General features: G+C 41.6%; 1 protein-coding gene across 1 annotated transcript in view; it reads right to left on the bottom strand.

Moving 5' to 3' along the window:
* Positions 1–1,817, bottom strand: part of LOC129815649 (thioredoxin reductase 1, cytoplasmic-like) — a 29,805-nt gene extending 27,988 nt beyond the window's left edge. Inside the window, exons 1-2 of the mRNA XM_055869638.1 lie at positions 1,429–1,817; positions 893–953 (exon numbers count right to left, since the gene is read on the bottom strand). Coding sequence (XP_055725613.1) covers positions 893–953; positions 1,429–1,545 — 178 coding nt within the window. The 5' untranslated portion in view covers positions 1,546–1,817. The remainder of the gene's footprint in view (positions 1–892; positions 954–1,428) is intronic.
* Between the last annotated feature and the right edge of the window lie 15,677 nt (positions 1,818–17,494).

Here is a 17,494-nt window from a genome sequence, read left to right as displayed (position 1 = left end):
GATTTGAAAAGTTTTTTAATTTTTATAAAAAATGCATGTGCATTTTCTTGACGACACACACTGGGCATCATTCACAAGTGATAATATTCTCACCCAGCTGACTATTCTGCATTTATTAATTTTCTTTACATATACTAAATAAAATTGGTGAATTTAGTTTTGATTTAGATTGGGACATTATCATGCACCTGTCATAACAGGGTGTGTGTGGGGGGGGGGGGGGGGGGGGCGACAACCCTTATGCACTTGAATAGCGAATAGTGTACACTTCTCCTGTGTTTCATTTTCATGCCAGCCAGGTAGACTACTCCGGTTGTAAAGCGAAGCAATGTGCTTAATATTAGGAAAGTTGTGACAAATAATTAGGCCTGGCCTATAGAAAGTTGATGAGGTCTTCCACTTTTAATAGAGCCATCAAAACGATGTCTTCATGCAACTGCATAGCCTATAGAACAGTTGCGCAACATGGTCTTAAAGGAACACTTATTTCATTCCATGCATCAACCAGCTATGTGGAGCTGGCACTCCCTGCGCAACAGGTGATCATCCTATTCCACTCAAACTCTTAATGCCAGGGCTCTCATTAAGTGTTTGATTTTCGATTTAATTTGCATTGATGTCAGCGTGATTAGAGGGACAATATAGTGCTGAGTACCAGGCAAGTTTGGTAGGCAACTAATGACCATCAGTGCGCAGTTTTGGAGAAGCCTATTTACCGTGACGTTACTGCCGGTAATACAGTCACCCCAACAGACCTAGTTGGTACAATTGTGATCATACCAATCAATGACAATTACATGTGGTGTGACAGGCATAAATTGAGAATATACAGTGCAGAATACACCCGTATTCCAAGACAGAAGCTTGAAACATTCTGGGAAGAACTCCTTACCAATTAAATCCAACTCCACCACATTGCAGTTCACGTTCAGATCCTTGAACAGATCCTTTACCTGTAAAGAAAAACATATATGCTGCTTGAACCCCGTCGTTCTGTCTTCGCAGGATTATCTATTGGCTATTACTAGCGATGTACCTCGCTAGCCAGCGTGATAGTCATCCAACTAGCTTTGGGTACACACAACGGGGAGATGAGTGGTGCCTCAGTCAATACATTGTTATAACGGCAAGCTAAAACACTTGTTAGTAGCAAAAAAAACAACTAAAAGTTGGTTATGTTAAGTTTTATAACGTTAGCCCAAGATAACTACCAAGCTATGGACCCGAGGACAATCCTCCCTAGACCCGACTAGTATCCTAACAGTTCCGGGTCTATACCCGATTGGGTGAACCCGTGAAGAACTCTTACAGCCAACTAACGTTACTTGCGGGAGAATGTGGCTAACTTACTCGCGGGAGAAATAAGTAAGACAAAAGCTAGCTAGCCAGCTAGTTAAGACAAAAAGTAAACGCATATGTTGGACTTACCTTCACACAAAATGGGCAGTAGCTTTTACTGAATACCAACACTTGATTAGAATCAATAAGCTCCTGTATCCGAGATTTTAGTTCATTCCTCCCGGTGTCATTGTCGATGGGAGGCATTTTCGGACTATTTCGGTCTGACTTGCCTCTTGGCAGCTTCAATTTGTGTCTATCAATGGAAGAGAGGAGCGAAACTCCCTCCAACTGGTTATCCTTGCGAATCACAAATAAAGAGAAACTAGCTAGCTTCCTGGACCACTTGAGGTATGATATGGACTACAATTCCAACGGGACAACTTTTGTCCTCATGTCATTTCAGCGCCCGCCCAGTACATCAACACCGCGAAAAGTCGTGCGTAAATTTTAGAGCCTGCCTGCAGCCACGAATGTCTAAACCACGCCCGTTTCTGCTAATAGTTTTCTTAAAATGAAATCGGATTTTAAACCTAACCTTAACCACGCTGCTAACCTTAAATGAAGACAAAAAAACAAAAACAAAATAGTTGTCATGAATTTTTAAGATATAGGCCATTTGACTTTGTGGCTGTGGTAACTAGTGAAAACTCTGTGTGCTTGTGCGTGCGTAAAGATCAGTGGGATGTCTGTTTGCTTTCCTAAATAAATACTAACACTTGTTTCAAACCTTTTTCTGAAGAAATGTATTTATATGTGATCCAACCACATTATAACATGAAACTGATGAAGAGGTGAAATTGATATCGATAATGCATGTAATATTAATACGAATTCATAAAATTGTTGGAGGACCAACAGGCAATATTTTCAGACAGCTAAAATATTACATTCGGCGGCTTTCTGAGGGTCCTAAACCCCGGTATTTTGGTCTCTAAAAAAAAAATATATATATATTTTATTTTTATGATCAAAAGCGACTTTTAATTTGTGCCAATATTCGTTGCGACTTTTACAGTGATAGACAAACCTGCATGAATTTAGATGAACAAGTAACGGTCATATAGCCCATCTGACCGTTCAACATCTCCAGAACAGCACTTCAACATGAATTCACTAAAGCCATGTGTGCAATTTCATTCAAATTACATTTGAACAAAATTGACCTGTGTGTGTAAACACATAGAACCACAGGTTTTCCTGTACAAGGCAGACAGTAAAATAGGCATCAGACCTGTAAGAGAGACCGTGACAGAAGTTTGAACAAGAACTCTGGACAATTTGCTTAACGTACCAAATTTTGTCCAACATTGAGAATTAAAATAAAAGACATAAAACGAGAAGTAGGCAGAGCTGTCATAAGGTCACTTGTCATTCTATCAGATGGAGTACCACACATACACACACAGGCATTCTTTAACCTATTGAGAAAGTTTCGTTAAAATAAAATCACTCAAAACTGGCACTGAAAGTTATAACTGACTTGTAACGACTACAGATACAAAACAAAAATGATATCTTGTTCTCCATTTCATGACATTAGAATGCCCATTTTCTGGACATATTCACTGAATTTAGTCTTCAGAAATAATGACGCCAGGGTTTGAGTGAACTGTTTGGATCACCTGTGTGGATTTTAGTTTCCATAGAAATGTTCAAGTCCCAAACTTCATATTTAGGTATTTTGGTCATGTCTAGACGTAATACAGTTTTTGTCGTCAAAGGTAGGTTTTTGCAAAGCAATTTAGCTAACCCTAACCTTTTTCATAACCTTAACCCAATTCTCCTAACCCGCTACGTAAAGTCAATTTTGACAAAACTCTATCCCTTCTAGACAAAACCGCCTATTTCTACAATGTATCTTCTTAAAATATGATTTTAAACCGAACCAGAGAAGAAGTGAAGCCTCAATCAATATAATAATGTATGACCTAACCCTATCCACACTGCTAACCTTATGCCTAACCCTAACCTAAAATGAAGACCAAAAAGCTAATTTTAGATTTGATCCATTTTTATGATATAGCCAATTTGGACATTGCCGCTTTCCCATCTAGTGGGAACCCTTTCTGGGTTTACTAGACAAAAATTGTTAATGCAATGCAGTATCATTGGGATGTCCCTACCCTAAACCCTAACCTTAACCCCTCCCTAACCCTAATCTTAACCCATTTAAATGTCAACTTCAATGGAGGGTAGGGACATCCCAAGGATTCTGGATAGCAAGGGAAAATACTTGATAGCCACATGCAATATTCTTGAGGGGGAGAGCACAAAAAAATACATACATATGTATTTGCATCGTTCTATATACTACATCTGTTTACACATGTATGTATTACTCAGTACAAGGATAAAAAAAATTAAAAAGTCTTAGACCATAAACTTAAATTCTCTGGATCTGTACTTTTTTAGGCTAATATTACTTATTTGATATATGGCTGATATAATCCATTGCAATAAGAAAGCATAACTCAGATCCAATGTTTTGGCTCATAGCACCGTCTGCTGGAAAGCAAGTGTCCCAACCATAAAATTAGGTTTAAACAGTAAATTAGACCACATACTCTCTTTTCATTATTGTTTAAATTAATGATTTATGACTTCAAATGTTCACTAGTAAATCACGTATCATCATCACCCACCCCCATCCCCCTCAATTGTTCACATTTCACTTTCAACTGTTCACTAGTAAATCACATATCATCACCCACCCCCATCCCCCTCAATTGTTCACATTTCACTTTCAAATGTTCACTAATAAATCACATATCATCACCCACCCCCATCCCCCTCAATTGTTCACATTTCACTTTCAAATGTTCACTAGTAAATCACATATCATCACCCACCCCCATCCCCCTCAATTGTTCACATTTCACTTTCAAATGTTCACTAGTAAATCACATATCATCGTCACCCACCCGCACCCCCCTCAATTAAGGAGAATGAGCTTCGAACACACCGACTATTTGCGTTTTGGTACACCAGAAGTACATTAACTCTTCGAACACACCGACTGTGTGATTGCGTTTTTGGTACACCAGTACATTATTTTCCAATGGAACGCTGTGTTTGCCTTGCAGCATTGCGTTGCAGAGGCAGTTGCAGTGTGTTCAAATTGTATGCGTAGACTTGACAGAAAGTAGCAAAATGTGAATGTTTAATTTTTGTTGCACACATATGCAGAAAAAAAATGTGAGATTACATAATAAAAACAGTTTGATTGCATCATTTCTTTACATATTTTATTCATTTATTTGCCAAGTAGCATACATATTATTTATTTGATGACATCTACAATTTTATTGTGAGAGCCTATAATATAATTTCCCCTCAAAATGCATAGTTTTGGAGCGAAATACAATAATAAATAGTCAAGATAGCAAAGAGTAGTCTCTTTCAACAATGAGACTAACGTTGAGGAAGGTGGTTTTGATCGCGCTGTTGGGCGGGGACCAGCCCTGCTGAAAGCGCAAGTCTGTGTGGGTCCAGAGATGTTTGAAGTCCCGAAAGCAGGCAGGGGAGTTCCACCGTCTCATTCAAGTGCTTCAACTATTTCGAGAGGAATTTCGAAGTTACTTTCGTCTGGACCTAAGCGAGTTCGATCACCTGCTCCAGATGGTTGGAGCCAGGATTGCCTGGATGGATAACAACTACCGGGAGTCCATTAGCCCAGTTGAAAGCTTGGAGACCGGTAGTCCATTAGCCCAGTTAAACGCTTGACGATTTGTCTCCGGTAAGCTAAATTCTAGTGAAATTTTAAAGCCTTTGATACCGTAAATGATTGATATTATATATATATTTTTTAATTTCACCTTTATTTAACCAGGTATGCCAGTTGAGAACAAGTTCTCATTTATGACCTGGCCAAGATAAAGCAAAGCAGTGTGACAAAAACACAGAGTTACACATAAACAAATGTACAGTGAATAACACAATAGAAAAATCTATGTACAGTGTGTGCAAATGTTGAAGAGTAGGGAGGTAAGGCAATGAATAGGTCATAGAGGCGAAATAATTACAATTTAGCATTAACACTGGAGTGATAGATGTGCAGATTATGATGTGCAAGTAGAGATACTGGGGTGCAAAAGAGCAAGAGGATAAGTAACAATATGGAGATGAGATAGTTGGGTGTGCTATTTACTGTTCGGCTGTGTACAGGTACAGTAATCGGTAAGCTGCTCTGACAGCTGATGCTTAAAGTTAGAAAGGGAGATATAAGAGTCCAGTTGCAGTGATTTTTGCAATTCGTTCCAGTCATTGGCAGCAGAGAACTGGAAGGAAAGGCGGTAAAAGGAAGTGTTGGCTTTGGGGATGACCAGTGAAATATACCTGCTGGAGCACGTGCTATGGGTGGGTGTTGCTATGGTGACCAGTGAGCTGAGATAAGGCGGGGCTTTACCAAGCATTGACTTATAGATGACCTGGAGCCAGTGGGTTTGGCAATGAATATGTAGTGAGGGCCAGCCAACGAGAGCATACAGGTCGCAGTGGTGGGTAGTATATGAGGCTTTGGTTACAAAACGGATGGCACTGTGATAGACTCCATCCAATTTGCTGAGTATTGGAGGCTATTTTGTAAATGGCATTGCCGAAGTCAAGGATCGGTAGGATAGTCAGTTTTACGAGGGTATGTTTGGCAGCATGAATGAAGGAGGCTTTGCTGCGAAATAGGAAGCCGATTCTAGATTTAATTTTGGATTGGAGATGCTTAATGTGAGTCTGGAAGGAGAGTTTACAGTCTAACCAGACACCTAGGTATTTGTAGTTGTCCACATATTCTAAGTCAGAACCGTCCAGAGTAGTGATGCTAGTCAGGCGGGAGGGTGTGGGCAGCAATCGGTTGAATAGCATGCACTTAGTTTTACTAGCATTTAAAAGCAGTTGGAGGCCACGGAAGGAGTGTTGTCAGGCATTGAAGCTCGTTTGGAGGTTTGTTAGCACAGTGTCCAAAGAAGGGCCAGATGTATACAGAATGGTGTCATCTGCGTAGAGGTGGATCAGAAAATCACCAGCAGCAAGAGCAACATCATTGATATATACAGAGAAAAGAGTCGGCCCGAGAATTGAACCCTGTGGCACCCCCATAGAGACTGCCAAAGGTCCGGACAACAGGCCCTCCGATTTGACACACTGAACTCTATCTGAGAAGTAGTTGGTGAACCAGGCGAGGCAGTCATTTGAGAAACCAAGGCTATTGAGTCTGCCGATAAGAAGGCGGTGGTTGACAGAGTCGAAAGCCTTGGCCAGGGTTCGATGAAGACGGTGTAAGTGACTCCAATAAGAATTTAATGAATGACTGTAACTGTCTTGAACAACAAGGGGTGCAACCTAGCTAGCCAAAGGGCTCTAGTTAATAGCCCCTATGTGACATGAGATGTACTTTTACAGAATGTTAATTAAGACTATAACTTTTCCCAAAGTTGGTTTAAAATCCTTTTTTAATGATCCAATGTTACCAAATGAAAAGAAATTTGGGGTGCCTTCTGCCCTGATGAAGGTAGGCTAGTCTTCTCCAGGACCCCTTGTTGTTCAAGACAGTTACAGTCATTCATTACATTCTTGTTGGAATCATGTACACTCTTAGAAAAAAGGGTTCCAAAAGTGTTCTTCTGCTTTCCCCATAGGATAACCCTTTTTGCTTCCAGGTAGAACCCTTTGGGGAAAAGGTTATTACATGGAACTGAATAGGGTTCTACTTAGAACCAAAAAGGGTACTACCTGGAACCAAAAAAGGTTCTTCAAAGGGTTCTCCTATGGGGACAGCCGGAAAACCCTTTTAGGTTCTAGATAGCACCTTTTTTTCTAAGAGTAGAGTTGGCCTGGGCTACAGTTTATTGATACAGTCATAGACTGAATTGTACCGTTTCAAGGCATTGCTAATGATGGTTGATGAGTATTACAATATAATTAGTAGAGCATAATAAACTGTAATAAGAAGATATATGAGTAGAATTTGTGGTTGGAATTTCAAGTTACAGACAATATTGATAATTTGTTTGAATTATATTTCAGATTCTTGGTGACAGGGGACTCCTACAGGACCATTGGATTCAGCTTCCGAGTTGTACGGTCCACGGTGGCAGGCATTGTTCCCTCTGTGGCACAAGCCATTTGGGACTGTCTGGTTGGTGAATACATGGCTGTCCCCAAGGAGGAAGACTGGAGGGCCATTGCTGCCGAGTTCCTGGAGAGGTGGGATTTCCCCAACTGTCTTGGCTCCATTGACGGGAAACATGTAGTAATCCAGGCTCCACCGTGCTCAGGTTCACAATTCTACAACTACAAGGGTACATATTCAGTTGTACTCTTGGCTGTTGTAGATGCCTTCTACTGTTTCCGTGTTGTCGATGTTGGTGCTTACGGCAAGTGAAGTGATGGCAGGACCCTCCGGGACTCTGCCTTAGGTCAGGCACTTTGGAGATTCCACCACCTGCATCACTCCCTGGGGCTGAAGACCTGGACCCGTTCCCCACGTCTTCATCGGCAACGAGGCCTTCCCTTGAGACCCAACCTCACGAGGCCCTACGCTGGATGCCAGCTGCCATTGCCAAAGCCTGCAGGGATCTTTAACAAACAACTATCCAGTGCAAGGTTGGTTGTTGAATGCGCCTTTGGGATTCTGGCAGCCCGGTGGAGAATGTATTGGAGAGTGCTTGGTCTCAGCCTCTGAAATGTCGATGCCTGCGTGAAGGCCACGTGTTCTCCACAACTACCTGCGGAGGTCATTCCAGGAGCCGCTCCAGATGGAGACGGGCACGCCAAATGGTCACCTACCTGATGTCACCAGGGCAGATGCCAACAACACCCCCAGACAGGCACTCCATGTGAGGGAGAAGCTGACCACCTACTTCTCATGGCCAGCAGGTGAAGTCCCATGGCAGTATGCTGTGGAGTGAAACGGCTCTTTTAAGAGCCCCCTAACACCAAGGTTATTTTAAGAACCATCTACCGTTGTCCATAAACAGCATTTTTTCCCCCAGATTATTTTATGTCTCCTTGTCTCTCTTCATTTGGAAGTTATATTTAAGTGAAGTTTGGGAGTAAAGACCACACCTTAAAACCCCTTCCCTCTCCCATTAACGTCAGTATTATACACACCTGGCATGGTACATCAGGTGAGCAGGACCTCTAATTAAGGTTATACAACATACAGTTAGCATGATAACAATGGGAAAATGTAACCTAGGATCCATATAAATAGTACAGTTTACCACCATCTTCACTGGTCTGAAAAAATGCAGGTGGGGAAAAAACTATTAAGAAGAGAATGTGTTTTTACTTTCATCTTGTCTTAGATCTGCAAAGGTGGAGGGAAGAAATAAACAGATTAAGAATAAATTATATATTATTAAACAAATGAAAAAACTAACTATGAAAACATTAGAATTTAATAAGTATTCAAGTACAGGAAAGAACATGACAGGTATGTTTGTTGTAAAAATGTTACAAAAAATAAAATCTATTGAAAGAGGTGCATGTACAGGTGAAGTCGGAAGTTTACATACACTTAGGTTGGAGTCATTAAAACTAGTTTTTCAACACTCCACAAATTTATGGTTAACAAACTATAGTTTTGGCAAGTCGATTAGGATCTACTTTGTGCATGACACAAGTCATTTTTCCAACAATTGTTTACAGACAGATTATTTCACTTATAATTCACTGTATCACAATTCAAGTGGGTCAGAAGTTTACATACACTAAGTTGACTGTGCCTTTAAACAGCTTGGAAAATTCCAGAAAATTATGTCATGGCTTTAAAAGCTTCGGATAGACTAATTGACATCATTTGAGTCAATTGGAGGTGTATTGCAGGGCACTGAAGATCTGAGGTACAGAGAGGAGAGGTGTGTGTGTCTGAAAAAACTAAACGTGAATGTGTAGCCACAGTACAGGTAAACACACATTCCACCTTTAGTCTTGTAAAAGAACAAGAGCATCTGAATTCTCCGGTGTGTCAGTTTCAATACAGTCAATTTTCATGCAATTATGTCCAACTAATAATGAATATTATCCTAAGTATTGAGAAACTACTAACAAGGACATAAACTCAGCAAAAAAAAGAAACGTCCCTTTTTCAGGACCCTGTCTTTCAAAGATAATTCGTAAAAATCCAAATAAATTCACAGATCTTTATTGTAAAGGGTTTAAACACTGTTTCCCATGCTTGTTCAATGAACCAGAAACAATTAATGAACATGCACCTGTGGAACGGTCGTTAAGACACGAACAGCTTACAGACGGTAGGCAATTAAGGTTACAGTTATGAAAACTTAGGACACTAAAGAGGCCTTTCTACTGACTCTGAAAAACACCAAAAGAAAGATGCCCACGGTCCCTGCTCATCTGCGTGAACATGCCTTAGGCATGCAGCAAGGAGGCATGAGGACTCCAGATATGGCCAGGGCAATAAATTGCAATGTTTGTACTGTGAGACGCCTAGACAGCTCTACAGGGAGACAGGACGGACAGCTGATCGTCCTCGCAGTGGCAGACCACGTGTAACAACACCTGCACAGGATCGGTACATCCGAACATCACACCTGCGGGACACGTACAGGATGGCAACAACAACTGCCCGAGTTACACCAGGAACGCACAATCCCTCCATCAGTGCTCAGACTGTTGTAAGGCAGGTCCTCACCAGACATCACCGGCAACAACGTCGCCTATGGGCACAAACCCACCTTCGCTGGACCAGACAAGACTGGCAAAAAGTGCTCTTCACTGACGAGTCATGGTTTTGTCTCACCAGGGGTGATGGTCGGATTCGCAGTTATTCACGAAAGAATGAGCGTTACACCGAGGCCTGTACTCTGGAGCGGGATCGATTTGGAGGTGGAGGGTCCGTCATGGTCTTGGGCGGTGTGTCACAGCATCATCGGACTGAGCTTGTTGTCATTGCAGGCAATCTCAACGCTGTGCGTTACAAGAAAATATCCTCCTCCCTCATGTGGTACCCTTCCTGCAGGCTCATCCTGACATGACCCTCCAGCATGACAATGCCACCAGCCATACTGCTCGTTCTGTGCGTGATTTCCTGCAAGACAGGAATGTCAGTGTTCTGCCATGGCCAGCGAAGAGCCCGGATCTCAATCCCATTGAGCACGTCTGGTACCTGTTGGATCGGAGGGCGAAGGCTAGGGCCATTCCCCTCAGAAATGTCCGGGAACTTGTAGGTGCCTTGGTGGAAGAGTGGGGTAACATCTCACAACAAGAACTGGCAAATCTGGTGCAGTCCATGAGGAGGAGATGCACTGTAGTACTTAATGCAGCTGGTGGCCACTGTTACTTTGGATTTTGACCTTATAAAAATCACTGTTACTTTTGATTTTTCACTTATAATTCACTATTACAATTCCAGTGGGTCAGAAGTTTACATACACTAAGTTGACTGTGCCTTTAAACAGCTTGGAAAAATCCAGAAAATTCTGTCATGCTTTAGAAGCTTCTGATAGGCTAATTGACATCATTCGAGTCAATTGGAGGTCTACCTGTGGATGTATTTCAAGGCCTACCTGGTGTTTATACTTCCACCTTTGTTCAGGGACACATTATTACATTTCTGTTAGTTACATGTCTGTGGAACTTGTTCAGTTTATGTCTCAGTTGTTGAATCTTGTTATGTTCATACAAATATTTACACATGTTAAGTTTGCTGAAAATAAATGCAGTTGACAGTGAGAGGACATTTAATTTTTTGCTGAGTTTAGTAAGCGGAATAAGGACAGTTGGAAAATCTCAGTTGCATTTCCTTGATTCCTCGCATCCTCTCTCCTCACCTCCCACTCAAAACCCATTGGAGGAGAAGGTAAACTAAAACAACCAGACTACTCTCCTCTTCCTGTCCTTCCTGTGAGCTGGTCGGCTAAATTGACTCCATCTCTGGAAGGGAAGAGAAAAACACATACAAGCATTACATAGGTGAGATTTATGTTAACTAAATACTGCTTGTATAATGTAGTTAGTGCCATAAATATTGGAACAAGTTGGTAATTCTTGCTGTTAACTCATAGAATTTGTATTTCAGATCAAAAGATGAATATGACAAGCAAATATTTAGACAGCAAACTGTTCTAGGATATTTTATAGCCCAGAAACAACAGCTGTACATTTACCTCATATTAATCATTTTATCTGAAATACCAATTAGCCTATATGAGTATACTGTAAAAATGAGAACATGATCTTTACTGTCCTAAATGGGTATTTAAGTTCTGGTCAGATAACCAAAAAACAACATGACTTTTTGGCTATTCAACACCCTAAAATTGTCACTTTTTATACTTTGCCGAAATTACAAAACCTCCAGGGCGCCCTATTGTAGCGGGCATTGATGCAGTAACGGCCCCTAGTAGAACAGCTCCCCTCCTTTGTAAAGGACACCAGCAGTATGATCTCTACTATTGAATTTGTTAATGCTCTCCCAGAGAATACTTTGTTAGTTACTTTTGATGTTGAGTTGTTATACACAAATATTCCACACGAGGGCGGTGTTGAAGCTATGGAACATTTTCTTCTGCAACGTGACCCTAATGAACTACCTTCCGTTTACATTACATTTAAGTCATTTAGCAGATGCTCTTATCCAGAGCGACTTACAAATTGGAAAGTTCATACATATTCATCCTGGTTCCCCCGTGGGAATTGAACCCTGGTCCCCCCGTGGGAATTGAACCCTGGTCCCCCCATGGGAATTGAACCCACAACCCTGGCATTGCAAGCGCCATGCTCTACCAACTGAGCCACACGGGACCTTCCAGTGCCTGCATTATAACATTGGCTAAAATAGTACTCACACACAACTACTTCATGTTTCTAAATTATTTCTTTATTCAGACGAAGGGTACTGCTATGGGATCCCCCATGGCTCCTAACTATGCTAATTTGTATGTGGGTTACATGGAGAAACAGTCTATTTTCAATCCTCTCAAAAATGTTTTCTTGTGGAAACGGTATATTGATGATATTTTTGTTCTATGGAGGGGTGATGCAAAACAGCTCCAGGTGTTCCATGCTTTTCTTAACCCTTGTTCTGAGCACCTGAGATTCACTATGCAATCTGATACACGTCAAATCAGTTTTCTTGATCTTCTGACCTTGTATGAAGATAATGTTCTAGACACTGATCTTTACAGGAAACCTACTGATCGTAACAGTTTGTTGAGGGCTGATAGTTGTCACCCACTTCCCTTGAAAAACAGTTTGCCCTACAGCCAATTCTGTCGAATCAAAAGAATTTGTAAAAAAACAATCAGATTTCGACAGAAATATGGCCGAGACGCAAAGAAAATTCAAGGAGAGGGGGTATAAAAATGGTCAGATTAATACTGCCATTGAGAAAATTCAAAACAAAATGAGACATGACCTTTTTCAAGGTCAGTCTCGCAAAAATAAGCATTCTTGCATTCTAACTACCCGCTATTCAAAGTGCTCTAAACAAGTTAAGGGAATCATTCACAAACATTGGCACATTCTAAGATCCGATGATAGTATCGGTAATGTGTTTTCAGACCTTCCCTTGGTCGTATTCTCAGGGGGCAGAAACCTCAGAGATCAACTGGTAAACTCTGATTTACCACCCCAAGTTATCCCTACACAACGTGTATTTGCACCACTACTGGATGGAAACTACAAGTGTAATGGCTGTGCTCAATGTAATGGCATCTATAAATGTGGATCCCCCAACCCCCCCCAAACAGGGAAACAGATCCCAATCAAAAGTGTTATCACATGCTCCACTTAGGCAGTTATTTATCTTATAACTTGTCCTTGTGGTAAAAATGATGTGGGTAAAACAAAGCGCAAATTAAAAGTACGTATCTCAGAGCATCGTAGCACCATTAGGTGCAAAAACTCGACTTACCCAGTTGCGGCCCACTTTTTGGAAGAAACAAACTCGATTTCGTCTGCACATTATATTGGCATCGAACATGTCACCCTCCCTAGGAGAGGGGGTGACCTCGACAATTTATTGTTATAACGAGAGGCTGTTTGGATCTTTAATTTAAAGACCCTTCCTCCCTTTGGTCTCAACGTTGACTTTGATCTGAAGCCATTCTTGCGATTATTGTGATTTTGCTATTGTAAATGTTTGTAGGCTTATGTAACCAAATTGTATCTATGATCATACGCTATGCATTCGTTTTTTGTATGCTATTTTAATATATGAGAATTAACCAATGATATCAGGCCACACCTGGCCATGATTACAGACACCTGTGTGTCTTTTGACACTATCTAAATGAGTCATCCCTCAGTGTTTGTCATTATACCCTGATGAAGACAGCTTGTCTGTCGAAAACGTTGGACTTAAATATTTATGCATCTGAGCTCCTAGAGTGTGCGGCTCTCCTTTTATTTTTTAAGTGTTCCACTCCGCTAGCCAGCACCTCGCCTAAATTATTATTATTTTTTTACCATTGAACTCGGCATTGAAAAGCAGCTGATGAATTTTATCCTTGACTGCTGCTTTTCTTTGCTGAGGCAGCTCCTTCAGGGTTGGCACCAGGCTCATGGCAAAGAGGGTCTCTTCATCCTCCTTCCTGTGAGCATCAGATTGGGCTGCATCCTTCTCGACAGCTTGGAGGAGCCTCTGCTGAAATTAGTTGATCTGGGGGGTGGTACCGCCGATAGCGCCCTAGGCACAATAAATGGATCCAAAAAATAAAGAATGTGGCAGAAGCGCCAAGGCTGCTGGCCTGAAGCTGCTGACCCAGACCTCTTCTTCTCTTTCTCTGCCCTTCTCTCTCTGATACCTGTCCCTGAGTCCTCTCCACTTCCTCCTACAGTCTTCTTCTACATAGACATGAACATGATAAGCCAAACCATTACCTAGCATAGCTATAGTTTTTAGATAGCTATCATGGTCATGTCACCTGCTGTACACACAGACACAGACACACGGTTATCTGACCAAATTCTCAGGGGTATAGTAGTATCTACCAATTCTATTACTATTTATCTGACATACACAGTCATACTCTTTCAAACATGATTATTTGGGCAAGTTATCAGGGGTAGTAGCTAGCATAATTGATATTACTATTTATTTCACACACACACACACACACACACACACACACACACACACACACACACACACACACACACACACACACACACACACACACACACACACACACACACACACACACACCTCATTGGCTAGGTTAGCAAGCTAGGTTAGCTAGCTAGCTAACTAGCCACCTAATTTTTGCAAATGTATAAAAAATATAAAACTGAAATATCACATTTACATAAGTATTCAGACCCTTTACTCAGTACTTTGTTGGAGCACCTTAGGCAGCGATTACAGCCTCAAATCTTCTTGGATATGACGCTACAAGCTTGGCACACCTGTATTTGAGGAGTTTCTCCAATTCTTCTCTGCAGATCCTCTCAAGCTCTGTCAGCTTGGATGGGGAGCATCGCTGAACAGCTATTGTCAGGTCTCTCCAGAGATGTTTAATCTGGTTCAAGTCAGGGCTCTGGCGGGCCACTCAAGGACATTCAGAGACTTGTCCCAAAACCACTCCTGTGTTGTCTTGCCTGTGTGCTTAGGGTCATTGTCTTGTTGGAAGGTGAACCTTCGCCCCAGTCTGAGGTCCTGAGTGCCCTGCAGCAGGTTTTCATCAAGGATCTCTCTGTACTCTGCTCCTTTCGTCTTTCCTTTGATCCTGGCTAGTCTCCCAGTCCCTGCTGCTGAAAAACATCCCCACAGCATGATGCTGCCACCACCATGCTTCACCGTAGGGATGGTGCCAGGTTTCTTCCAGATGTGACACTTGGCATTCAGGCCAAAGAGTTCCAAGAATCATGAAGAATCATGTTTCTCATGGTCTGAGTGCTTTACGTGCCTTTTGGCAAACTCCAAGCAGGCTGTCATGTGCCTTTTACTGAGGAGTGGCTTCCATCTGGCCACTCTACCATAAAGGCCTGATTGGTGGAGTGCTGAATAGGTGGTTGTCCTTCTGAAAAGTTCTCCCATCTCCATAGAGGAACTCTGGAGCTCTGTCAGAGTGGCCATCAGGTTCTTAGTCACTTCTCTGACCAAGGCCCTTCTCCCCGATTACACAGTTTGGGCAGGCAGCCATCTCTAGGAAGAGTCTTGGTGGTTCCAAACTTCTTCCATTTAAGAATGATGGAGGCCACTGTGTTCTTGGGGACCTTCAATGCTGCAGACATTTCTTGGTACTCTTCTCTAGATCTGTGCCTCGACACAATCCTGTTTCGGAGCTCTACCAACAATTCCTTCGACCTCATGACTTGGTTTTTGCTCCGACATGCACTGTCAACTGTGGGACCTTATATAGACAGGTGTGTGCCTTTCCAAATCATGTCCAATCAATTTAATTTACCACAGGGGGACTCCAATCAAGTTGTAAAAACATCTCAAGGATGATCAATGGAAACAGGATGCACCTGAGCTCAATTGTGAGTCTCATAGCAAAGGGTCTGAATACTTACCACTTTAGATCAAGCAGCCTTCATGTTCACAGCATTGTCTGTCACCAGTGCAAATACCTTTTGGGGTCCAAGGCCATTGATGACTGAATTCAGCTCATCTGCAATGTAGAGACTGGTGTGTCTGTTGTTCTTTGTGTCTGTGCTCTTGTAGAATACTGGTTGAGGGCTGGATATGATGTAGTTAATTATTCCTTGCCATGAACATTCGACCACCCATCAGAGATGATTGCAATACAGTCTGCTTTCTCTATGATTTGCTTGACCTTCACTTGAACTGTTGAACTCTGCATCCAGCAAATGAGTAGATAAAGCATGTCTGGTTGGAGGGGTGTATGCTGGGCGAAGAACATTCAGAAATCTCTTCCAATAAACATTGCCTGTGAGCATCAGAGGTGAATCAGTTGCATACACAACTCGAGCAAGACATTCATCAGCATTTCTCTGACTACGTTCCTCCATTGAGTCAAAAAGAAATACTGATTCCAGGAGGATCATGAGCTGTTGCTATCGATAAGGTGTCTGATTCATCATTTTCACCTCGAATAGAAGTAGAGGGACTTTTGTCAGAGGTTGCTTGTTGTGAGCGCTGAGGGAACTTTATGCACTTGGTCAGATGTTTCTGCATCTTTGTTGCATTCTTCACATATAATTTGGCACAGTTTTTGCTAATGCACACAGCTTTTCCTTCTACATTAGCTGCAATGAAATGTCTCCACATATCAGATAGTGCCCATGGCATTTTCCTGTAGATGAGAAAAAAATGAGTAAAAAAAAAAACGAATACAATTCCATGTACAGATAAATAGTTAAGCAGTTAGATTAAACAACTCCTTTGTAAGATAAATATTTAAAAAATTAAACATGTATGGAAACAGGTGAATTAACACTCCTCAGTCATCAGGCTCAAGCAAGCTAAAACCCAAATGGTAGCAAAAACTAACTAGCAGAAATTGTTAACAAGTTAGAAATTATATAAACACACTTTGCTGTAGGCTACTATTTACTAGTTAACAAAAAAGCATGTATGTCATATAAAATATATTCACCCCACACAGTATTGTAATCAAAATTTACCAGAAAGCATGTAGTCCTTGGCTCAGACAGTGTAGTAGTGTGGGCTCAATAGCATCTCATTAGTGTGCAAGATCTTGAGAATCAGCTGTACATGTGATGGAAGAGTGCACTGCACATGTGATGGAAGAATGCACTGTGCATGCAGAGGGTTGCAATTCCATTGAATTGGACATAGTTTAACCAAAATATGCCTAAAGACCTAGAATTGCCTTATTGTATCCCGCAAAAAAGGTTCACTGTTATAAGCTTTTTGATGAATTTAAGAAAAATTCCCAAAATTACAGGGCTTAACTTCCCATGGAAAATTTCCGGAAAAAAATCTGGAAATTTACCGGAAAGTTTCCGACCCTTTGCAACCCTAATCTGTGTAGATGAAGATTAGGGTTGATGGGGAGGAGACAGGTTAAAGAAGGATTTGGAAGCATTGAGACAATTGAGACATGGATTGTGTATGTGTGCCATTCACAGGGTGACCAGGCAAGACAAAATACTTACAGTAAGTGCGGGGTATGGTAGTAGGTGCCAGGCACACTGGTTTGTGTCAAGAACTGAAACGCTGCTGGGTTTTCTGTGTATTTCAATAATGGTCCACCACCCAAAGGAC

This window comes from Salvelinus fontinalis, chromosome 18 (genome assembly GCF_029448725.1).
Source record: "Salvelinus fontinalis isolate EN_2023a chromosome 18, ASM2944872v1, whole genome shotgun sequence".
Lineage (NCBI taxonomy): Eukaryota > Metazoa > Chordata > Actinopteri > Salmoniformes > Salmonidae > Salvelinus > Salvelinus fontinalis.
The sequence above is the reverse complement of the archived record's forward strand: the minus strand, read 5'-3'. Positions and strand labels throughout refer to the sequence as shown.